Raw genomic sequence first — 26787 nt, 5'->3', positions numbered from 1 at the left:
TAATCCACATTAAAGGGGGTAAAGTTAATTAGGTGAAAGTTTTTTTTGTCGGTACGAAGGGTGTTGCTTTATTTCCATACATCAGGCAACATTTGAACAATATTATAATATTGTTAGTATACTTCTAAACAAAACGACTCGTTTGAACCAGTATAATATTTAAATAAATATTTAATATTGATCAAATAATAGTGAATCTCTACACAGTAAAAAATTTTTGGGGTACTTTTACCAAAGCTGTTTTGGAAGTAAATATTTTGAATTAAAACCCATTTTTTTTTACTAAAAACATACTGTAAAAACGAGAAAACCTTCACGCGCGGATTTAGCTTCTCTGGCAAATGCTACAGAGCAACAGACGCTGAAAGGCCCGTTTGACAAACATTTCTAGGAAATTATGAAAAATTTCCAAATTCCTTTATTTGTTTTATTCAAAAAATTTCACAACCTTTTTGTCCAAATAAAACTATAATAAAAAACCGGTATTTGAAAAGTCATAAAAATAGGATTTTATGTCAGGACTATTATTGGATTTTAAAGCATAAGTAAAGGAAAATTTTCTAATATGCTAATATTACACAATTTTTGTAAAAATATTAAAAGTTTTAGGTAATAATAAATTATACTAAAAACAATTTTTAAATTTCCGAAAACTTTTGGAAAACTTTCCAATTTAATATGGTAATATTACACAAATTTGGTGGAATTCCCAACATCTTTGGATAAAATGACTACCCAAAATAATTAGAGAAATTACTTAAGAAATCACGGCGGGTCTTAATAATTAACTTCAACCCAGAAGTTCCTGCCCAGATCGGTTCTTTCTTGCTTTTGTTTCTGGGATGCCCCCTGATGATTTTAAGCATAAAATGAAAAAAATCGGTTGGGCCGTTTTTAAAAAAACTGATTTTTAACATTTTTAAAAAAGGTTAATCAACATATTTTTCTTAAAATATAAGTGCAAATAATCGCCACATCTATTTGAGTCATTAAAAATGATATCAGAAAATAGGTCCTAGGTACTGAGTATCTTTAAGTAACTTTATACCAGAAAATTTAATTAAAAACTGTGAAAAACGGGTAAAAATGGAGTTTTTTGAATATTGCTCTCTCCCAGTACATATACACCTAAAATGACCTATAGAAGAATTAAAGAGAATAAAATTTTGAAGAAAACAAAGAAAAATAGAGTGTATTATCATTAAATCTTCCGGATTTATGACCTTCTAAAGTCAGATTTTAGCAGAAATATCGCGAAAAAAATTTTTATTTTAGTTTTTGAAAAATATAGAAAGTTAGCTACTCGGTACTTAGGACCTATTTTCTGATATTATTTTTAATGACTCAAATAGATGTGGCGATTATTTGCACTTATTTTAAGAAAAATATGTTGATTAACCTTTTTTAAAAATGTTAAAATTCAGTTTTTTTAAAAACGGCCCAACCGATTTTTTTCATTTTATGCTTAAAATCATCAGGGGGCATCCCAGAAACAGAAGCATGAAAGAACTTCTAGGTTGAAGTTAATTTAGACCCGCCGTGAAATATTAGGAAAATTTACCAATATTTTTCTACAGTGTAGAGGCGCTTCGAGAAAAAGTTATTTTGCGATGATTATTTTTAGGTAACAACGGGAGGATTTTTTTTTTATTTTTCGCATCACTTGTAAACACTTTAAAGTTTGCACACTAAAAAATTAAAAATGATACTTGGTAATTTTTTTATTCTCATACACAGTCGTTGATGTCACGTCCATAAAAAGCTTTCATCAAGCTTGAAGCAACGGACCTTCAAATAATCATAATTATGTTAATTTTGCTCCAGTCGACTTGGACCATTTTTTGAAAAATTTTCGGACCGTTTCGTTATACAAAGAGTTGGGAATTTTTCCATTCAATTAAAAGAAATTTCCAAACATCAAATTGAAATTTTACCATATAGTTTGAAAACAAACGAAGTTAGTTCTTCTTCCTTGACCTTTAAAATTTGTCATGGACTTCGATTCCTAGAAAAGTTTGTCCTCTATTTTTCCAGTTTTAATTTTTCAAAATTTCATATACTCTTTTTATTATCATCTTCAATTAGTTTATTTAGGAAAATATTTTATGTAAGAAATTTTTAAAAATAATTGTTTAGATTATAGAGATCCTTTTTATTTCATAAAATATGTTTTATTACAAAACTATTTATTTTACGAAATATTTCTTTAACCGAATAATGAACAGTTATGTAGAATATAATAATGTAGTAATATGATTGTTATGTGAGATTAATTTTAACTGAAATTTTGCTAATTAAATGTCTTATTTCGAGAAATCTAAAAATCACAGATAAGCGATAAGACTTTTGACTGTGTATCGATCGACATTTTTTTTATACATATATTGTAACAAAATATTTTTTGGTATAACTCAATGGGAAATGCCAGTGTAGTGCCGATGTTCACCACTGGCTTAGTACTCAGACGATTGTTCGGCGTAGTCTAGCCGAGCCTCGACAATTAGTGCTGGCGCAGTGCAGAATTTTTGTTTCGCCAAAGCTTGGACAAGCCACGGCGGCAAGTGCTGGCTGAGTATAGAAAAATTATTCACAACGCTCTTTGCTAACACTGCTTTTTTGACATAAACTTGAAAAAAATTATAAAAAAAGTTTATAAATGTTTATAAATATAAATTTATTGAAAAAAATTAATATTTTACTTTTTGGTTGTTCATTTTTTATTCTTATTAAATTTAATAATAACAATTTAACACAATTGTCTAATTTTGTAAATAATAAATTATTTAAACAAATTAAAATTATAAACAAAATTTAAACTTTAATCTCAATAATAATTTGGTTCCTATTAAAATACTATTATACTTCTTACTATGAATAAAAAGTTATTAAAAAATTACCACGTAATTTAAGAATTACGTAAAATGTTAAATGCAATAAGTAAAGTAATTTAATTTAATTATTAAGAATTTAGTTTAATTTATTTTATTTCAATTTATTATTTCTAACGTATCCCTATTTTTTTCTCATCTTTGACTCAATAATTGTTTGTCTGAATGATACTGAGATATTAATACTTTACTGTACACATGTGTCGTTAGCATAGTGGTTAGAGCGTTAGTCTGTTAGTCCGTAGGTCATAGGTTCGATTCCCCTCGTCAGCAATTTTGTTTATTTTCATAGGTTTGCGATATTTCTAGATTCCAATCGTTAGGTACTAAAATATGAAAACCTAATGCACACTTACTGTAATTGTTTATTATTTAATTTTTAAATGTTATAAACAATTTTTTTTACTTCATTTACTATATCCATATTGTTAGTCTCCATCTTTAATACAATTTCTTTAAGAAGAGAAATATTTTATGAATAATAACTATTTATTAATATTATTTACCATTTTGTTGTTAAATTATTTATAATTATGAATTTACGACTAATTAATAACAATACGGCATTTATTGCGGCAATATTCTCAGCCAGCACTGGTCCAGTGCTGCGCCAGCGCTGTCTGGCAGCACTGACAGACAGTACTTCGGCAGCGCCAGACGGCGTTATCATCCCAGTGCCATGCCAGTGCTGGCTCTCAGCCTTGCCGCCAGTGCTGCCAGTGCTGGCGCAGTACTACGCCAGTTGTAAATTTCCCATTGGGAAAAGGCAATTTATTTTAATTTTCATAATGTAAAAAATAAATATAGTCAAAAATTTTTCTCTAAAGTATCTTACTTCTTTTATAAATCTTTCAGAGTATAAAAAAGAAATTTTTCCTAAAAAATGAAATAATTATTTATTAAAAGAAATTTTTTAATTTAGTTTTAATCTAGATATATTTAATTTAATCATTTTTAATAGAATAAGATACACAAATACGAAAGTGCGCGACTGGACCACTGTATTCCGTCGGTAGTTCAGGTGATAAGTAAACAAAATTTATTTTTAAGATAGACTTTTTTAAAAATATTTTTACGAATTTTAACAATAAGAAATTTACAATAGGTCAGGGAGATCATAAAAGTCAGGAAATTTTATCCAATCCAGTGGGTACTGGGACATGGAATGTCTTTAGGACATCCTCAGAACGTTTAGGTCAGTTCTAAAGTCACCCAAAAGACATCTTATGTCCGACGGATGACTCTTGAATATCAAATATTTTTGGACGTCTTTTAAACGGACATGGACATTTAAAAATGTCTTAAAGACATCCTATGGCCCAGTGCCCACATGGAGAGTAGTGAAAAAATGTGTTTTCAGAAATGCTACAAAAATTTTAATATTTGGTGTCCTTTAAAAATATTAAAAACGTTTATTTGTCATTGAATTTTCTTTTTCACTTTCGAAATTCTGAAAAAGCCAAAAAAGCTACAGTTGCAGAGGCATTTCACATCAGAAATATCACGATTTGCAGTGGTTCTGCTGATTTTCGCAAAATTTCGTGGGATTATAGTTCTATATAAGAGACTTCTTTCGCCCAAATTTTTTCAAAAAAAATTCACAATTGTTGAAGATACACCATTTTGAATTTTAATATTAATTTTATAAAATTTTGAATATCTCGGAATATTTTTTATGGATTTTTATGAAATTTACACATTTTTCAAGTAAAAGCATGTACTTTAAAATGCAAATAAAGTTAATAAAAAAAATTAATTTTTAAATAAAAAACACACAATAACTGATTTTTCTTACAAAATTAACTTTTTGACAATTATATTTATTTTTTTTATTAATAAGATATTTATTTATAACTCCAACTAGAGAACTAACCTACATTCAGAATGCTAAAAACCTCATTTCGAGAAAAACGAAATCAAAGATCTTAACAACCCCCCTCTATTTTTAAAATACACATGGAATTCGATAAAATGGTCAGTTTTCTAAAAAGGATATTATTAATTATTGAACCGGGGTTTTTTTAGAAAACAAAAATGAATCAGACTTTTAAAATTAAAAATGAATAAGATTTTGTGTCCTTATTAAAAACATTATTATTATAATTAAATAATATAGAGTAGGGTGGGTCGAAAAAGTCACATTCTTACTTTTTTCACTATAAAATTAGAATTTAAATTTCTTTTTTAAAATTTTCAATTGATACTGAAAGTTTAGTATTTTGCTTAAAAATCCTTGTAGAATATTTTTTTGCACTCTATGAAAGGACTAAGTTATAAGAGTTTTACGAAAGCACTGCAAATGATTTTTTTTGCAGCACCTGGTGGGGGAAAAAGCCATTTTGTGATTTTGACAAAATATTTTGTTATTAAACTTTGTGTTATTATATTTTTCTTTTACTTATATGACAAATAAATAGTTTTAAAAAGTTTTTAGCATTTGAAAACGGTTTTATGTTAAGGTTATACCTGCTTTCAATTTACAGCCATTGAAATGGGCAACTAAAAACAAAAATTCCAATAAAAACTATAATATTATCGATACGACATCCAAAGTAGAATAAAAAGTTGCGCGTTACTTAATTAAACTTATATTCTAAATGGATGATAAAACCGTTTAATAGTTTTAATATAAAACCTAAAAAGCTTTTTGTTTTCCTGATAAAATTTCTCTGATCCTAATAAAAAAAATTACTTACATGATAGTTTGGAGTTATTGGTTAAAGTCCAGTGCGACGGTCACTGATTTCTTTATGTGGTTAATGCACTGTTATTAAAAAATTATATGAGAAATGAAAGAAAGAAGAAATTACTTAAACCTTCCTCTTATTAATAAATAATAAAATCATAACATTTAAATATTTATTTTGTTTTATCTCAGGAATCAGTTTTTCTTGTCACTTATTCATTTATTTAATATATATTTTAGCCTCATCAACTTTGAAGGCATTATTCTATTAATTTGTATAGTTTATTTTTTATTATCTTTTTAAAAAATTTTATAATTTTTAAAATGTTAATAACTTTGGCTATCATGGCCAATGTTCAACAATGTTCAGTAATAATGGGTTAAAAGATTCGTCTCAAAAAGCTCTACAACATTGAAGTAAAACTGACATACATTTTAAAACATTTTTTTAAATATTTGCAAAACACGTTTTTTGGAAAAATTTAAAACTTGAAATAAACATAGTTAAACTTGATGAAAATGTAATTTTGCGCGCACACACTCACACACGTGGAATGACTTTTGTTTGTTTGATTTTTAGACAAAAAATCAATGTAAAAATGTTTTCATTCTTTAGTGATTAATAATAAAACAAAAGAATTTTTTAAAGTTTTGATGTTAAAAATATTGAATTTAAGAGAAATAAAAAAAGTAACGAATATAACAATGAATGTAAGTAATTAATTAATAATCATTAATAATTATACTTAATTAATTAAAAAAAATTTAATTTAGTGCATCGTAATTGCTTTTTTTTATCATTTTTCTTCAAAAAAAATTATTAGCTCTGTCAATAAATTTTAAACCTTTGAATAATGCATTATAAATAAATAAATTTTTAATTGTACAGAAAAAATAAAAATTATCAAGGATTATTGTAACTTTTTCATGTAATATTAGGTAAAAAATGCATTGAGTTAAAAAAAGAGATTTTTCAACATTTCCTTATTTACAAATGTGGATCAAAACATGAATGTGTTTCTATTTTTAAACAATATTCCATTATATTTCACAAAGTTTAAATATACCTTTAGATAATTTAATGGATGGACACTTTGCTTCTTCATAGTGGTGATAATAATATAACATTTTTAATACAAAAAAAGGTTTACAATTTTTTTGATTTTCAGAATAACAATAATTTAGTAATTGCGTCGATCGTATCAGACTTAAAAATAGGTCAATTAAAGCGATTTTAAAGAATCTGCAATTAGTTGTGTTACTTTAAACGTTACTCAACTACCTTTTTCAATAAAATTATCGAAAGTGTTGTTTTTCAAAATTTTAGATTTTTGAAAGGTTAATATTACCGGCTAACATGATTGAAAATTAAGTGTTCAAAATTTTTTTAATTTCATTTTTACATGCTAATTGTAATAATGATTACAATTTTTAATGTTTGAAAAATAAAATCTATATAATGAAAGGAAAAACAAAAATTTCTACTTTAATTTTCCTGCGGTTTTCATTTTGATTAGAAATTGCATTTTATAATTTTTAAATATGGTTTGTTTCTCTTTCAAACTTCTGGAAACTGTTTAAAATAGAATATTTTACAATAATTAAGTTTTATCTGTAATATAGCAATGAATAAAAATGTAGTAAAATTATTTCTATTTTTATAAGTTAGAATTTTTTTTTAAACTCTCAAAAGCATTTCTGAAATATGCCACAGTGTGTTTCTATACAAGAAAGTTAAAAACTATAGATAATTCAGCGATTTTTGTATGTAATGCGGTTCACGTTTCAGTTTAAAAAAAAGTGAAACTCAACAGTCAATTTCTAACTTTCTATGCAACAACTTATTACGCAACTCACAGCTAGGAAATAAATTAATCTAAAGTTCATCTTTAATTTGGAGAAATATAAATTTATAATTAAAATTAGGTAGCATTATGTTAAAGCATTATTTTTTAAATTTATTGTTTTTGAAAAATAAAATTTTTATCGAAATTGAAATGCATCCTTAATCTGATTCTTAAATATTTAAAATTATTGCAAAATTGTTAACTAGACTTTCAGAATTCACTATATTTTACAGTTATAGTAAAGGAATGTAACTGAAAATCAAGTTTGCAGTCTATTTGGTTAAATTTGAAATCGCCGGGAAGAATAAATACATGAATGAAAAATCAACGTCAAATTATGTGTCGAAAACTGTCTGAAACATTTGGAGGTTGCATTGTTTCGCATGCACTGTATATCAATTTCCTGTACATTCCTTTTTTTTAAATTGGATACAAAAATCATTAAGTGAAACGGAAAGGGCTTTCAATGTAAAAAGCGTTTGAAATTGGCATCCACCTCAATCTCACATTTCTCCACATCCTGTAAAATTATTTAACGAAAATTGAATAATTTCTTAGCACTTTATCTCTCTTAAAACATCTTTGTTTCATTTTTTATCATCAAAAGAATATTTTGTACAGAAATTGCAAAAAGTTTATATAGTTAATTCTTTTTATAGAATAAGCTCAATATATTTGTATAGAATAATAATGTTTAATAATAATAATAATAATTTTTGTTATTAATATTATTATCATGAGCAAAGCTAAAGCTTCTATCATTGCTTGAAACGATAGTGACTTCCGGTCGCAAATCAACTCTCTCACGTTTATGGTCACATCCCCATGGTTAGACCGGTAGTCATGGGGTTCGTTTGACTATATGAGAGAGAACAGCAAAGTGTGCTCTTACTACCCTGTGAGTTGCTGCGAGTCGTCACGCTTGCTGACCGCAACTATACGAGGGCTGCCAGCTCTCTCCACCTCGAACAATCAGCTCCGCAATTTGGTCAAGTTCGCACAACTCAAACCACAACTTGAGTAATGCGAGATCCAGCACTTGAGTAACATCAGTCTACTAATTTCTCTTGATAACAATATTCACGCATAGAAAAATATCATTTTGTTCCCGTCTGTCTTATTTCAACTGAGATCAAACCGTTTCGTCAACTTATAATAAATTTAACTCAATTATTTATCTTATATCATCTTTCATTTGAACAAAAATTTATCTCGTAGTTTGGAGTAAGTGTGTTATGACGCATTTAGACAAAAACTTCTAAAGGTCTTTTCATTATCATGTTTATTTATAAAACTTCTAATTTCAAGTTGTAAAACACTTGTGTAGCCATGTATGTGAGGCTTAAGACAGATCACAGTGGGTCAGAATTGCTAGTTTTTGGCCAAAATTGATAATTCTCAAAAATCGTGAAAGTATGCCAACTAATTATGCTATCTATTGTTTTTGGGGTCACTGATTACGAAAATAACCTTAGTTTTCAAAATTAAAAATGGCGGATCAAATATGTCGGACATCAAATTAAAAAAATTATCCAATTTTGATGAAACTTAATATCAGAGGGTTTTCGGAGTCGCTGATTACGAATATCAACACAGAAAAAACTTGGTGTGATTTTTGTTGCGTGTGAAATTAGCCAATGTTAAACGACATAGAACGTGGCGCCGCCTACGAGGGAAAAATTTGTTGCGTGTTATTTTCTGTGAAGTCAGATTTTAAAATTTTAAATGTCGGATATCAAATTAAAAAATTTATTTAATTTTCATGAAACTTGATATCGGGGGGTTTTTGGGGTGGTTGATTATGAATATGAAGTTAGATTTAAAAAATTAAAAAAGCGGATCAAAAAAAGACTATTCAATTTTAATGAAACTTTATATTAAATATGAATTTTAAAAAACTTGATATAAATCTGCCTTTTGAATTTTTAAAATCTGACTTCTTATTCATAATCAGCGACTCCAAAAACCCTCTGATATTAAATTTCATGAAAATTTATTAATTTTTTAAATTTTTACTTCTGCCATATTGGATCCGCCATTTTGAATTTTTGAAAACTAAGATTATTTTCGTAATCAGCGACCCCAAAAACAATAGATAGCATAATTAGTTGGTATAAATTTCACGCTTTTTGAGAATTATCAATTTTGGCCAAAAACTATAGAGCGATTCTGACAAAAATAATTAGAATTCTGACTGTGCACTGTGGAGCACTCTAAATCTACACTTTTCCCAATCAAATTTTCCCAATGGACATTTCTCCCAAAAAGTGCTGTTCCTAAGTTTTTTTTCCTATTTTTTTTCCAAAAAAATCATGTTCTCAAAGAACATTTTTCCCAATATTTTTAAAATAATGTTCTTAAGCGGAATTGTCATTCCCAAACCATTTTTTTCCAAAAAATCATGTTCCCAAAGAACATTTTTCCCAATGTTTTAAAAATAATGTTTCATTCAACTAATTTCAAAGTTTTGTTTATTATTTGCCGATTGCCAATATAAATAAATGTATTATAGAATATTTATAAAAGTTGACATGACATTTGAGTCAGACCATTATATATTTCGAATAAAGTCGTTGCCGTTTTTATCAATTAATTACAAGAAGGTGGAATTATTAAGTTAAATAAAAACTCACCAAATATAGAGTATTTTTGCGTATTTTGCAACTTAATATCTCCGTTAAAGAAAAATAAAAAAATTTGACACTTTCACAACTTTTAAATCATTCATTTCTAAAAGTATCAATTTTTTTAAAAATTAGGCAGCAACGACTTTATTTGACATATAGGTAATGGTTTGTCCAAATTATAATTTTTATTTACAAAATTACAAATTTTCATTACTGCCAAAACAACAAATGTTATGAAAATTATTGCCACAACCCGCTTTTAATTTGTTTCTTACATTCGTTTATTCTCAGTTAATTTAATTAATTAAAAAAAATTATTTTGAGAAAAATTTCTTTGGGAACATGATTTTTTGGGGAAACACTTCTCTTTGGGAAAAGTGTCGATCTACCCTTTAAAACATCTCTTTTTTATTCAATAATAAACAGACATTCTAAGCATAATGTGCATAATCTAAGCTTTTTTAAACAAAAATGAATCATGAAGAATTGCATTTGTGTTTAAGTTTAAGATTATGTCTTTCGAAAAATTAAAATTGTATAATCATACAAAATATTTACGATAAAATTTTTTTTTTCTAGTTAAAATCAAAATGAGCAAAAAGAAGCATAGAACGCCAGAAATTTAAAAAATAAAATTTCGTATTCAAAGAGTTGTATAATTCTTCTCAATTAATATAATGTAAAACTATTGCAGTATTTAATGTAGAAACTGTATAGAAAATATGTAATATAGGGTAAGTCCGGAAGAGATGGCCATAGTTTTTTTAAAGTACTGTAAAAATTATAGAAAAGCGATTTATGTCTAAACTTTTATTAATAATTAAACTAATAAAATAAAATATTTTAATAAGAACAATCTCAAAATTTACATTTTGTAAAAAGTGCATTTGGCCATCTCTCCCGGAATGTCCGGGTGAGATGGCTAATGTTTATAATGTTTTACTTTTAGCTTAAACTTAAATTTTAATTGTTCAAATTACTTTTCTCTTATTCTGGTCACATTATGAACATTTATCATGGGATTCAGTGCAGTTTTTATGTAGACAAAAATTTCAAATTCAATCTTCAATCAATGTCGTTTGATTGTAACTTTAAATTCAACCTACAAATATAACTCCATCTCTAATGTCAATTAGATCAATTATTTTGCTCTCGGACACTTTAAATTTGTTTTTCTTTAATATTTCTTAAGTATCTAACATTAACATAAAATTTTTTTAATAAAATTCATTAATGGCCATCTCACCCAATAATACATGACAAAAGTAAACATCAAAATATTAAATAAATAAAATAACTTTTCCATCCATTTTTTGTGTATATACAATCGAAGCGTGGGTTGTGCACTACTCAATAAAACTTCAAATTAAAAAATCCGTTAAAAAATAACAATATAGCAATAAGAAATCTGAAATTCTTAAATTATTTTGGACCCATGCAAAAAATAAATAGAAGGATTACGCTTACATTTTCACTATTTTTCAACAATTTGTTGTGTACATTTATTAGTAGTGCCAAGCAGTTGAAGAATAACTCATAATAAATGATGTTTATTAACAAATTCTGTAAAATATTTCAACTGGCCATCTCCCCCGGAATTACCCTACATCTTATTTAATTTAAATCAAGTTAAAAAATTGCCTTTTCGGCTAAAAATGTTGTTTTAGCGAGTATATGAAAGCGTTGATAGACAAGAAAATTTGTAAAAACCATTTTATTGTTATCAGGTGGTCTTTGAGTGAGAATATGCAGCAAACTATAAGTCTCTCTCCAAAAAAAAAATTTCAAATTTGTCTTTTTATATACGTATACCCTAAGAAGTTTACAACGAATTTAATACATTCAGAATCCTTATGAATACTAACCAAACATATTAAAATATTCTATATTTTGAAAATATTGTAGCATTATTATAATCACAGTCTTAATTTTCAGGTCATGGTGGAGTGAATCAACTCGGAGGTGTTTTTGTTAATGGAAGACCCTTACCTGATGTGGTAAGGCAAAGGATAGTTGAGCTAGCACATAGTGGTGTTCGACCGTGTGATATTTCCAGACAGCTTAGGGTGTCTCATGGCTGTGTATCCAAAATACTGTCGAGGTTAGTAGAGCAATATTTATATTTGCTACCAAACAAATTCATTTTTATTTTTTAACCCTGAAATTAAAATCGGGCACTTGACTTTTTTTAAACAGAATATTTCCATTTACATATTCCTAACTTGTTGCTTTTGATTATCATGAAAGATTGGTGTATTTGAGTCGTTTTCACTTAAAAATAAAAAAATTAAGGACACGCGATCTTGATTTCTTTCAACCACCTGTAACTAAATTATTCTGTTTGATGGCTTGGCGGTTTTTTTTGAGTATAGAGTATTCATTTTACATAATAAGTTCTTCGGCATTTATTACGTGAGAAAAATCGATATTTATTGATAAACAATTCTTCATTTCATGGTTGCGGACATAAGACATCAGTAACTTTCATCCCGAAATTTGTCTGTCACATATTTGTTAAGTACTTTTAGTGGTTAGAAAAAAAAAGATTAATTGACTGTAATTTTCTAAATATATAAATGCATACTTCAGGCTGAACAATGACGTTTGAAATTTAATCACCCTTTTATTTGATAATTCATGTATAGGCATATTAAATAAGGGGTTGCATGACTAAAGGGATCAAGTGTTAATTTTTCGAAATTAAGATTTTTTGATAAAAAAATCAAGTAAATTCATTTACACGATTCTATAAAAAGATTTTCCTTTAAATAGTTTTTAATAACAATTAAAATGATAAAATATAATGAATTTTTACTTATAATTCTCCAATTGAAAAAGGAAAAGAAATCAATATTATTATAAATAATTATTAATATTATCAATATTATTATAAATAAGGTTGAAATATGGTTTTTTATATCCTTAAATGTTTGAAATTTTTATGTTTAAATTATATATTTTTTAAAAAATTTATATTAAAAGAAAATATGCACATTTGATTTAAAGTATATAACTACCTAATTTAGGAATGATTTTGTTCTAAAAAATTTTTCTTTCATTTAACTTTTAATTGTTTATGAAATATAGTTCCAGCCTTTTGCAAGTGTGGCATTACAAAAAGTCATCTTGTATTAGCTCATAGAAAGTTTATTTGAAATATTAGTCAAGAGTTTTTAAAAAAATAACGAAATATTCGTAACTCCTTCAAACATAGTCTATTGTCACAAAACTATTGCAAACAATCTGTCGTAAACAAAAGAATTTGGATATTTTTAAAAAGATATATCATAAATACACTTGAATTTGCATTGTTTTCTTGAAATTGTTAATATTTCTAAAATAATTAATAGATTTTTAAGTTTTTTTTTAACTAAAAAGAAGCCATGCAGATATAAAAATATGTTAATTTAAAAAAAAAACAATTTGATCTTTAATAGAAGAGAGTAAATTAAAACATTTTTTTAGTACTTTTAAAAGTTAAGCAAATACTTAGTATTCAAGTCAGACTTTTTGCAGAATTTAAAAAAAAATTCGTTACATTTAAATACATTTAATTTTTACATAGTTTAGCAAATAATTGATTTTTGCAATCTTAAAAAAGTAGTCTTCGCACAATTTATATGATTGCCCGAATTGTGGAGTTTATTTGTGTGTACGGATATTTTGAGTGAAAAAGAATAACTAGGAAAATAGTATAAAGATATCAAATCGCATCATCATTCAGTTCATAGCACAGGATGTGAACAGGGAGATTCATAATTTACAGGAAAATGGAGGGTTCGTTCTTTGAAATATGGGAAAAGAATTTTAGTAGTGGTCAAGTCTGCGAAAAGAATTATCATTTTTGAATAATTATAATTATTATTAATAAATAATAATAAGAATATAGTGACAAAAGTAATAAGCCTTGAAATTTGATTCAACATATTCTAACAATTGTATTCTATGTATAATAAATGTATCACCAATAATGACGTGATAAGTATTACAAGTGCGAAATTTTTTAAATATAGATCGAGTCTCCCTAGATATGAGATTTTTGAAAGACTTATATACTTGTTCATAATTTTGCCCCAGAGGGGGAAAATACAATACATTTTCCGCCATCTCAAAGTAGTGACACGTGATACCCCAATGGTTTTTCTATTCGGTAGGGGCGAAAATAAAGTTTGATTCCCGATAATCCTGCTTCTAAGAGGGCTCCACTTTTTGCTTTATATTAAGAAATATACAAACGCAGAACATTTTTTAATGAACCGACAGAGTTAGAAATATTCTTCATTAGTGGAGCTTTTTTAATTTTATAATTCATAAAAATTCATTTTTATTAAATATTTCAGATGTAATAGAAATTTAAATATCATTAGTTTGCACTAAAAGTATGTATTTTATCACTTCAAAATTAATTACCATAATCTAAAATTTGGCGGGAGGCAGAGATTCCTTTCACCGTAAAGGCGTGTCACATATTGAAAAACATAAGTGTTTCTTAATTTCGGTTTACACTTAATAATTTCATCTTTAAATTTTGCAAATATTATATAATTTATGAAACATAATTAATTTTGCTAAGTTTATTTTATTGCTAGAATTACATATTGCGAACCTAAAAATAAAATATTACTTTTTTTATTTTGTGCAACAAAAAACTCGTCTTATTGTAAGTTTGAGATGATTTAATTAGAGTACGCCAGAGAGGGAACTTTAGCGTACGGAAAGGGAACCGACAAAAGCTGTGGCTTCATGGAAACCGGAAGGAAGATCCTGGGTCGCGTGATGGAGACAGCGTAATGTCTTTTGCATGTTTTTTGCTTGCACACTTCACCCTGTGTTAAGATTGTGGTTGCCTCGTGCCACATTGATGATCAAATATATATATAATCACTTATCAAAAGAAGAGAAAAGTATATCATTGTTATCTTAGTTATCTTTCATGTCGTATATACATAGATACAATAAAACAGAATAAAACATTATATACGCAAACTAAAAGAAACAAAACGAGTTGAAAAAATTTAACGTTGAAACTTATTTTTGTATAGAAATGTATAAATATATCTTTAATATTCGAAAATATAAATTTGTATGGTGAGAAATTAAAACAACCAAATATACCTATATGAAAAATAAGGACGAAAAGAATAAAAAGTTACAAAATTTAAAAAATTATTTACCACATCACAATAAAATGCTTTACATATTAACCCGTTGACTGTCGCTGACGCATATATGCGCAAAACTAAACTGGCCAAAAGTGGTTCATGACGCATATATGCGCAACTTAAAAAAGGTGATTAAAAACTTCTTAAATGTTCCTGAAACCGGTTACTCGGGGGTTTTCGAGGTCGCTGATTACGAATATGATATTCGTTTTCCAAAATTCAAAATGGCGGATCCAATATGGCGGACAACAAAATAAAAAATTGATCAGATTGACTTGAAACGTAGTACTCGGGGGTTTTTAGGGTCGCTGATTACGAATCTGACATTAGTTTTCCAACATTCAAAATGGCGGATCCAATATGGCGGACGATAAAATAAAAAATTAATTATAATGGCTTGAAACTGAATACTCGGGGGTTTTTAGGGTCGCTGATTACGAATCTGTCATTATTTTTTAAGGGTATTTATCGAAATTTGATTTCACCAAAAATTATCATACTGATGTCAGATTAACCAGTTTCAAACAAATTCAATCAATTTTAAAAAATTTTCCACCATATTGAACCAGATATTTTGAATTTTGAAAAACTGATTTCAGATTCGTAATCAGCGACCCTTAAAACCCCCCGAGTAACAAGTTTCAAGCAAATTCGACGAATTTTGAAAAAATTTCCGCCATCTTGGATCCACCATTTTGAATTTCGAAAAACTGATGTCAGATTCGTAATCAGCGACCCCAGAAACCTTAGGGTACCAAGTTTCATAAAAATCCATTAACAATTTTTTCATCACTCTTTTGGCCCAAACAGTGGAAATCTCGTTGACAGCCAAGGGGTTAAATTCGCACAGTTATTACTGGAACGTCGACTTTTGGAGAGCGTTTCGTCAAGACTAAAATCGTTGTACAGAAAAATAAAACTCTAGATAAATTGCAGGAGTCAATGAACTGAGATGTAAACAACACGTGGCAATGACAATATTTTTGAAAAAGAAAGTCAATCATGAATTTAGTTTGCTTATAAGGGGAAAATAAATTTTATTTTAAGTTTAAATTATCTTCTTTTTAGGGTTCCGTACCCGGTAGGAACCTTATTTATTAATTGTATGTTTGTTAATTTTTATATGAAGCATTGCAGAAAAACATCGTTTATATAAGGTAAACAAACCTTAGGAACTTGTTTGTATAACAGATTTTTAGTTTTAACAATCATTGTTTATTAAAATTTTATTAATTTTCATTAGTTTGTCTTTGGTGAAAAGAATGGTGTGATAATAAGGTTGCTCTGTCCGTGAGATTATATATATACTATATTTACTTTTTGTTGTGATAGACGATTTGAAAAAAAATTGATAAGTCTGACAGAGGAAGATGGTTTTTTGTACCAGTTATAAGTAATTTTATTATTTTTTTTATTTATAGAAATATCCAGATAGTTAATCAGAATTGTTTTCTTGAAGTTCATAAATGGATTTTAATTTTTGATGTTAAGAATTAAATATGTCGACTACAACATTAATGTGACCTTTATGTATACACAAAATGGTATCAACATAACAATCGCTTTCCTAATCATCCATATCAATATCAGCAAAAAACGAAAAAATTGTAGAGCCCATAGGGGTACCCTTTCAATTTGTTGATAATATTTACCATCGAAGACAAAAAATGTATTTTCGTAAATAAATTTAGTACAATGTAGGATGTCATTAAACGGAATTTTACAATTATTTATTGATGTAACTCTGCTTTAAATACTTTGCGTAACAAGTTCAAGAAGTACATTAGTGAAAAGTGATGCAACATCGAAAGAAATAAACATGTAGTCGTCTGGAATATTTATATTTTCAATTTTTGCAATAAGGTCAAAACTGTTGTCGATATGAGTTTTTGGAGTGTGAATATTATCTTTTAGTTCATTACATAGTGTTGTTGCTAAAAAATGCGTTGGACTCTTAATAAGAGACACAATAGGACGGAATGGTACATCCTTTTTGTGGATTTTCGGTAATCCATAAAATCTACGTAAGACAGCGTTTGTTAAAGTCAAAGCGTTATGATGATATTTATATAGTTATAAGATATTCATTATCATTTAGATGATGAAAAATCTTAGTAGTATTAGATTGAAGTTTGCTTAAAGGGTTAATATTAAGGCGTTTGTAGGAGAAAGTATTGTTAAGTAACTTAGAAACCCCATTGAGATAAACAATATAAACAAACTGTGCTGCTACCTTTATCTGAATTAGTAAACATTATGTCTGGATTTTGTTTTAAAAACTTATTAGTTATTTTTAATTTTTTGGTGAATTCTTTATCTTCTTTAGAAATATGTGAAGTTTTATTAAATTTGTAATTGATATTATTAACAACTTTATTTCTAATCTCATCTTTGCGTTGTTAATATCCAAACAAGAATTGTCCAATTCTTATACAGGAATTCATCTTTCAAGCATTTAATCTTAATCTTTAATCATAAGAATACCACACTGGTGTTATTCATAGTAATAGAGACTATTTAACAGTTACAGGTTGAATCGATTCAGGAGAAGTTTTTATTAATTTATAGACAAAATTTCTAAATTAAATGTTTAGAAAATAAATCCCGTCGAAGATGGGTACGATAGCTAGTACATGCATACATGTAAATCGTTCAGATTATTAAATAAACATAACAACTTTTTCTTTCAGGTATTACGAGACAGGAAGTTTTAAAGCTGGTGTGATAGGAGGTTCAAAACCCAAAGTAGCTACGCCACCAGTTGTAGACGCAATCGCGAATTACAAAAGAGATAATCCAACGATGTTTGCTTGGGAGATCAGAGACAGGTTGCTTGCGGAAGGCATTTGCTCGCAAGACAACGTGCCATCTGTTTCATCAATTAATCGGTAAGTAATAGTTTGACGTGTGGTTGACCAAGTTATCAACTGATGACGAATTATACTGAAAAGTCCATGAGAAATTCAAGTTGTGTCTATCAGTGATTGTACAAAAAATTTGGGCCTTAAAGTTGATAATTTAAGTTTTCTGTTAAGCTTTCAATAATTACATTTACCACAATGTACAACAGAAATCAAATGAAAAATGTATGTCTGCACTTTATTTTTTCATAGAAATGGTATTTTAATTACCAGCCTAATTTAATGAATGCTGTTAGGTGAGACTACTTTATTTGCGTGTACTTCCATTTATACTGCTGCCAATGATCGAATGAAGTTAATGTACATATAAATTGCACGAAATTTGATACACATTACACTCAATTTCATTATTTAGCCACGAAAGGGTCTATAGAGGAAAGGGCGTGAACTGAGTCGAGTGGTAGATAAACAAGAGATAAAGCTTTAAGTAGTAACTGATTAAATCTCGAGACATATGTGAACAGATCAATGGAACCAGTTCCCCAATGTTCCTTTTCTCACTCGGTATGCTTTTCCTTGCAGTTTGTGTGATGCTGATACGCAATAATGTCATCCTAAGGGATTTGCTCCCTATGTCTACACAACCCTTCGCAATCGTACTAACACTATGTCCTGGCAACGCAAAAACATTTGAATTAATCGGATATTCCCTAAGGATACCGTTAAAGGTCAACAGAGCTAGGCTGATGGGAGTTGGTCTATTGCACTTATTTTGATGCTCCCTTTCTATCATCAATTGAGTAAAATAGACATTGATATTGCAATCTGAATAATTATTCAAACAAACATTTATAATACTTGTTTAACGGCCTTTCCCGTTAATTTAAAAATAAATAAATAAATACTTACATTATTTCTTCAATCATTTATTTCTATAAAGGTTTGTTAACTTCTTTTTTTCAGTGTGATTAATTATAGCACTAGCAACAATTCGCGCGCCAAGGCGAGTGGCTAACTTCTTACATACTTTTTTTAATAAAATTAGCAATTTTAAAAAAATAGAATTAAAAAATTTGTAATTCAAATTTTTGTTTTCATAAATATAAAATATGAATTGGAATATAGATTATTATTATTATTATAACCACAATAATCATACAAGTATTTTAAAACAGGGGATTCAAGGAAATGTCAGACAAAGTACTGGAAAAAATTAAATTTTAGAATTCATAAGAAATTTATGAATTTTGGTGTCTTTTTTGATTGCCTCATAAATTATGAAATTACTACGAATTCTATTTTTTCTGTTTCTGTCAATAATTTTTTTTAAGTAACTTGATTCTTGAACAACTGTCATAAAATTATTATTAAAAAATTATTTAATGAATAATTTTACTTAAATATTTCAAAATTAATTCACTTTTAAAAGAGTTGCTTTTATAATTTTCATAAATAGATCAACTTCAAAAGGTTTTAATTAAAAATTTTATAAAATTTCAATTTTCAAAAAATTTAATTATAAATTTTAAAAAACTTAGATTTTTGCAAAATGTTAATAATTTAAATTCTTCTTGAAATTAGTTAAATTTGTCAATATATGTTTAATTAATTTTTTTAAAAAATAATGGATTTATAGAGAAATTTAAGTTAAAAACATTTTTAAAAATTGAATTTTGGAGAAGTTACAAAAGATTGCAGAAATTCAATTATTTTCAAAAGTAATAAAGCTCATCGAAGAATTTTAATTATTTTTAGTATAATTTTAATCGAATTCCTCGAAAAATGTAATTATTCCTAAAAATTTGATTAAAATTCGTAAAATGAATTCAATTATTTAAAAACTTGTTGATACAATTCTTCATAAGAATAAAATTTTAAAAAACATTCAATTGTTCAACAAATTATTTACTTTTGTATATAAATAATTGAATAATTTTGAAAAGGTTTCAATTAAAATATTCGAAAATTTGAATTTTCTATACTTTTAACTGGCAATTTTAAAGAATTAATTTTTTTTAAATAGTTTAAAGTTACATATAAGTTACATGGAAATTTTTTCAAATATGGGAATTTTTCCAAATTCTCATAAATTTTTCTATATTTTCATAAGGAAATAATTTTCTTAAACGTTTAAAAGAATTTTTCCAAACTTTTGGGATTTTTTCTACATTATTATTGCATGCAAATGTTTCTAAATTCATAGGAAGTTTTCGATAATTTCTTTAGAAAAATTCCCATATTTATGTTAGTAAATTTTTCTGAATAATTAATAGAATTTGCTTCCTAAATTTTTTTGGGAAAATTTCCAAAATTTTATTTACAGTGTATTTAATTGAAAAATTTCCGAACATTCGAAATTTTGTAAAATTGAATTTTAAACAAATGTATTTGCAAAATCTCAAAGAACTTTTTCAAAAATTATTAAAAATAGTTGATTTAGAGAAGAACTTTAGTTAAAAATTCTAAAAAATAATAAATGAATTGCAATGATGAAAATATTTTTTAAGATGCTACAGTGACAATATTCTTAATATAAAATATTGATTATACTTTTATAAGCTGTTTAATTTCAAAATATTTGAATTTGAAATTTTTGGAAATCTTACTTTCTGTGGAAAAATAATAATTAAATATTTATTTAAAAAAGAAGTTATCGATGTTTTCCAGTAAATTAACAATTAGAGTTTGTAAATAAATGTAACAGAACATTTTTTAGAGTAAAATTTTTTCCTTTATTTTTTAAAAATTAAAAAATTTTTCAATTTCACTTTCAATTAAAATTTGTAATTGACAAATAAAATTTATAAACATTTTTTTCCTTTATTGTTAAAAAACTTTAAATTTTATTAAAGCAATTGTAATTAAGAAATAGAAATGATGCAAAAATTATTCTCTTATGAAAATTTAGAATTTTTTACAAAAATATTAAAAAAGGGGATAGAGATTTTTTTACCCAAAGAATAGAATCAGTTTGTGAACAATATATTGTTATTGACAAATAAAAATTATGCATAAAATGGATATATTTCCTATTTCTTAGTTATAATTTTTTAACAATTGACAATTTTATTTAATATTTTTATAAATAAAAAAGGGAAAGATGTTTATAATTTATATCAGTCAAACGAAATTTGTTATAGAAAAAAGCATATAATAAACAAAATTTATTTGTTAATCATAATTTTTTTTAAATTTTCTTATTTTATAATTTCAAATATTATTTTATTATAAATCACGAAAAATACCTGCATATTTTCGATTTTGAATATTTTGCACTTTAAGTCATTTAATTTGGTCCATCACGCTAAAAATAAGCTTATTTTATTTGAATGACTTTATTAGTTAACAAAATATTTTAAATATATTTGGTTATTTGAAAGTGGATCATTTTTTGCAAATGCAAAAAAAAACTCGACAGTCAAGTTTTTTTATTCTAAAAGTCTAAAAATGCCGATCTCGTGCGTTCGCAGTTTAGCTATAAACTTAAAATAGTTTGCAATAATTTTGAATGTTCGACTAAAAACGAATAAAGTTATGTACAAAAAAAGAAGAGAACGAGAGCTGCATTGAATTTGAATGAAAATGAAAGGAGAAAAAAAATTAAGAAAAAGAAGAGATTTTATAGTGCGTTAATGATGATGAGGCCCACAATTTAATTTCTGCACAGGCTAGAAAAAAGAGTGAAGAAAATAATTTAGAATCATTTTTCTTTCGAGGAAATGAGTATCAAACTTGGATTATTTTGAGTTTACGATTTTTTTTTCAGTGAACATACTTTCTAATATATTTCCCAAGATTCCCGAGACATGTGTCTAAATCAAGCATACAGTCAAAACTAATACCAAAACACTATTATTTATGAATCCTTGTCTATGTTTCTATATTTGTTATTTGATCTGCTGAAATATAATGCCCAGCATATGCTACATTATATTGTAAGTGCCAGTAGGAAGAAGAAGAAAAAAGAAGAGAGGCAAAATTGTGATTAGAGAGGAAGTGAACTAAAGCGAGAGAGAAAATATACAGAAAAATAGAGAGTGAATTCTGCTCTTTCATGATATGTGAGGCGAAAGAAGCATGAAGGATTCTCGGAGGAAATATTGATAGGCTTGGCTTTGACTGTGGAGTTACGCTCGAGTAGGCGGCGCTCTACTGAGGTCTATATTACACGTACCCATATAAACCCACCCAAAACCCACCTCACTCCACTCAATTCCACTCTAACCTCCTCTACTCTACTCTTGAAAGAGAGTGTCTCAGGGGCAGATCGATAAGGAGCGTGGTTTGCCCAAGGGGTTTACGCTGGTACCAGCCTCCGTCGTTGAGTTTCTGAAATCGACGTAGCAAACGCTGTAACATTTCATTTTCTACAAACTTCAAATAATTTAAAGGGCCTTCTCACAAATTTATGCAATTCCACTAACATTTCTGTCATTTCTCCCAAAAGCAAACGTTGGAAATGTATTCTTATTAAAAATGCATATTTTTGTATAAAGAGTCTGTTTTCGGTCATTAAATTCAGAATGTTTTAAAGCATGTAATGTCAGGCCTCGAATAATATGACTTTCTTCACTTTTTCCCACTATTTTCAAAAAATGCAACATTTTTCGACTTATTTTAATAAAATGCGACTATTTCCACTTTTCTTCCTTTCTTCTTCGTTAAAAAACGCTACTTTTTTTGTGTAAAATGGTATTTATTTGAATTTTCAAAATGCAAAAAATAACTATAGTCCAATTTTTAAATCTTAAATTTGTTGCATTCTTTTCTAAAAATTCTAATATTATAGAATTTTTTGTATTTCAACATCAGTTGAATTCACGAAAAACTTTCTGAAAAATATTCAAAATAAGTGATTTAGAAGAAAAATTTTAATAAAATTCGGGACATTGAATTTAGAAAAAGTTGTAGTAGACATTTCTGTCAGTCCTGCCAGATTGGAAGATTTTTCTTCAAATCTAAAGAAAATTAAAGCAATCTGCGATATTTGAAGAATAATATTGTAAAAACTTGAAGATTTTTTTGAAAATTTTGCAATGGCTGTGTATATATTAAGTAATAATGAAAATATTTATAAACATTTAAATACTATAAACAAACCATTTTTTAAAAATAAATTATAATTTTTGTTCTTTACATTCTTATGATTATATAATAATAATAAATGTAATAATCATTCATTACTACAGTAAATGTTACTGTTCCATTTATTACTTTGCAAATTAAAAAATTTTATATTTTTAAATATAAACAACAATTTTTGAATAATTTAAGATTCAGAATTTTTAAAATTTACTTATTAACTACATACATAATTAACTATTCTTATTTATGAAGGAATGTACTCAAAAAGTTTGTTTTTCTATTTATTTCTATTTATTTTCTATTTTTTGCTTCTATTTAACTGTGTGGACCCTAACTCAAAAAGTTTAATTTAAATAACATTTTGCTGCAATTTCATAACATATATTTAATAGAAAAAATTACATATCTAGTCTTTCTTGTGTTTCTTTGATGCTGTGAAAGAAATCCGAGAGATCTGAGTTACTATGAAGCAAAAAAGAAAAAAAAAATGGAAAATTGTGTATGTGTTCTGGTGTTGTAATCAATACTTAGGATGAATATGATTATTAATATCAACATAGGCTCATCAAATTATGTTTGGCACCTTAAAGTGGTTGACAATAAGTACTTTAATTCTTAACAATTTAAAGTAGGTTTTGGCACAAAATTATTTTGAGTCTTTATTCTTTCTTCGTATACAATTCAACAAAATTTTCATTTTTTATAAAATACTATCAGTTGGTTTTAAAGGATGATCTCTACTTAAAATACGATAGATGCTATCTAAATTTAAAATCTGGAGAGTTAAAATTGTAATCCATGCCATTTTTCATCATGACGCTGACAGGCTAATTAAAAAGAATAAAGTGCAAGGATAACAATAAATTTTTGTGCAAATGAACTAAAAACTCATTTCATTTGGAAAAATAGTATTTTTTGTTTTTTCCATCTTGAAAATAATATTGCTATTGTTTCAAAATGTTTATGTATATAAATTATTAAATTGATCAAAAATGTATTTTTTATCTATGTATGGCTAGCATGGTTTTTTTAATCATTGACCCTCGGAATACAGTATAGATCTGTAAGACACATTACTTTAACGTTTGTGCATTTTAAAATTTTCAAATTTTTTTGGATTCCTATTTAAAACTTCAATTGTTTAAACATAAAAATTCAATTTTTTGTAAAAATTGCAAACTTTGTAAAAAAATTTCAACTATTTTCAAATAACTTGTATCATACCGCTTTTTTATTTTCCTACAAAAACAAGATTTATTTTAAAAATTGTAATAAAATTCTTTTATAATACTGGGACTGTTGATATTTAAAATTTAAATTATAATCTACATTTTTTTCTATATTTACTAAAATCGAAAATTTTGGAAATATTTTGGCACTTTTTTGAATCTGTCTAGTCTTTTACTGGTAATAACGAAAGTCTAATTATATGGAGTGTCTGACTAAAAATGGTTGTTACTACTTTTGCTTTAAATACAAGTATATTCTGTCTGACTAAAACTGACATTTATTTCTAAAGCACACTAAAAAATTGATGAGTCATTTAGAAACGGAAAAATTTTGAAAGCTATATATACCCAGGTGCGAATTTTGGTCGGCCGCCAGAGTTGGAAGGTCGGGCGCAGGTCGGCCCATCTATGGCTGCCAATAGGTCGGCAGCCAAAGTCGGGCCGACTTTGGTTACTGTTTCCACCCAAGTTTGGGCCGACTATGGGTGCCAAAGTTTAGAGAACCTAATTTTAGTTGGTCGGGCCGACTCTGGCCTCAGTCGGGCCGATGGTCGGTAAAACTATGGCAGCCAGAGTTTAGAGAACCTAATTTTAGTTGGTCGGGCCGACTCTGGCCTGAGTCGGGCCGATGGTCGGCTAAAGTATGGCAGCCAGAGTTTAAAAAGGTTAATTTCTGTTGGTCGGGCCGACTTTGGCCTGAGTCGGGCCGATGGTCGGTAAAACTATGGCAGCCAGAGTGCAAAAAACCTAATTTCACTTGGTCGGGCCGACTCTGGCCTGAGTCGGGCCGATGGTCGGTAAAACTATGGCAGCCAGAGTTTAGAGAACCTAATTTTAGTTGGTCGGGCCGACTTTGGCCTGAGTCGGGCCGATGGTCGGTAAAACTATGGCAGCCAGAGTTTAAAAAACCTAATTTCAATTGGTCGGGCCGACTCTGGCCTGAGTCGGGCCGATGGTCGGTAAAACTATGGCAACCAGAGTTTAGAGAACCTAATTTTAGTTGGTCGGGCCGACTTTGGCCTGAGTCGGGCCGATGGTCGGTAAAACTATGGCAGCCAGAGTTTAGAGAACCTAATTTTAGTTGGTCGGGCCGACTTTGGCCTGAGTCGGGCCGATGGTCGGTAAAACTATGGCAGCCAGAGTTTAAAAAGGTTAATTTCTGTTGGTCGGGCCGACTTTGGCCTGAGTCGGGCCGATGGTGGGTTAAACTATGGCAGCCAGAGTGCAAAAAACCTAATTTCACTTGGTCGGGCCGACTTTGGCCTGAGTCGGGCCGATGGTCGGTAAAACTATGGCAGCCAGAGTTTAGAGAACCTAATTTTAGTTGGTCGGGCCGACTTTGGCCTGAGTCGGGCCGATGGTCGGTAAAACTATGGCAGCCAGAGTTTAGAGAACCTAATTTTAGTTGGTCGGGCCGACTTTGGCCTGAGTCGGGCCGATGGTCGGTAAAACTATGGCAACCAGAGTTTAGAGAACCTAATTTTAGTTGGTCGGGCCGACTTTGGCCTGAGTCGGGCCGATGGTCGGTAAAACTATGGCAGCCAGAGTTTAGAGAACCTAATTTTAGTTGGTCGGGCCGACTTTGGCCTGAGTCGGGCCGATGGTCGGTAAAACTATGGCAGCCAGAGTTTAGAGAACCTAATTTTAGTTGGTCGGGCCGACTTTGGCCTGAGTCGGGCCGATGGTCGGTAAAACTATGGCAGCCAGAGTTTAGAGAACCTAATTTTAGTTGGTCGGGCCGACTTTGGCCTGAGTCGGGCCGATGGTCGGTAAAACTATGGCAGCCAGAGTTTAGAGAACCTAATTTTAGTTGGTCGGGCCGACTTTGGCCTGAGTCGGGCCGATGGTCGGTAAAACTATGGCAGCCAGAGTTTAAAAAGGTTAATTTCTGTTGGTCGGGCCGACTTTGGCCTGAGTCGGGCCGATGGTGGGTTAAACTATGGCAGCCAGAGTGCAAAAAACCTAATTTCACTTGGTCGGGCCGACTTTGGCCTGAGTCGGGCCGATGGTCGGTAAAACTATGGCAGCCAGAGTTTAGAGAACCTAATTTTAGTTGGTCGGGCCGACTTTGGCCTGAGTCGGGCCGATGGTCGGTAAAACTATGGCAACCAGAGTTTAGAGAACCTAATTTTAGTTGGTCGGGCCGACTTTGGCCTGAGTCGGGCCGATGGTCGGTAAAACTATGGCAACCAGAGTTTAGAGAACCTAATTTTAGTTGGTCGGGCCGACTTTGGCCTGAGTCGGGCCGACGGTCGGTAAAACTATGGCAGCCAGAGTTTAAAAAACCTAATTTCAATTGGTCGGGCCGACTCTGGCCTGAGTCGGGCCGACGGTCGGTAAAACTATGGCAGCCAGAGTGCAAAAAACCTAATTTCACTTGGTCGGGCCGACTTTGGCCAGAG

General features: G+C 28.7%; 1 protein-coding gene across 8 annotated transcripts in view; it reads left to right on the top strand.

The window, feature by feature from the left end:
- LOC122508849 (paired box protein Pax-5-like) overlaps nucleotides 1-26787 on the top strand; it is a 191289-nt gene that overhangs the window by 106941 nt on the left and 57561 nt on the right. For all 8 annotated transcript variants that reach the window (XM_043622434.1, XM_043622432.1, XM_043622436.1 and 5 more), the window contains 2 exons: nucleotides 11984-12149; nucleotides 17901-18098. In XM_043622434.1, the coding sequence (XP_043478369.1) occupies nucleotides 11984-12149; nucleotides 17901-18098 (364 nt within the window). The remainder of the gene's footprint in view (nucleotides 1-11983; nucleotides 12150-17900; nucleotides 18099-26787) is intronic.

Source organism: Leptopilina heterotoma, unplaced genomic scaffold (genome assembly GCF_015476425.1).
Source record: "Leptopilina heterotoma isolate Lh14 unplaced genomic scaffold, ASM1547642v1 Lhet_58, whole genome shotgun sequence".
Taxonomy (NCBI): domain Eukaryota; kingdom Metazoa; phylum Arthropoda; class Insecta; order Hymenoptera; family Figitidae; genus Leptopilina; species Leptopilina heterotoma.
The sequence above is the reverse complement of the archived record's forward strand: the minus strand, read 5'-3'. Positions and strand labels throughout refer to the sequence as shown.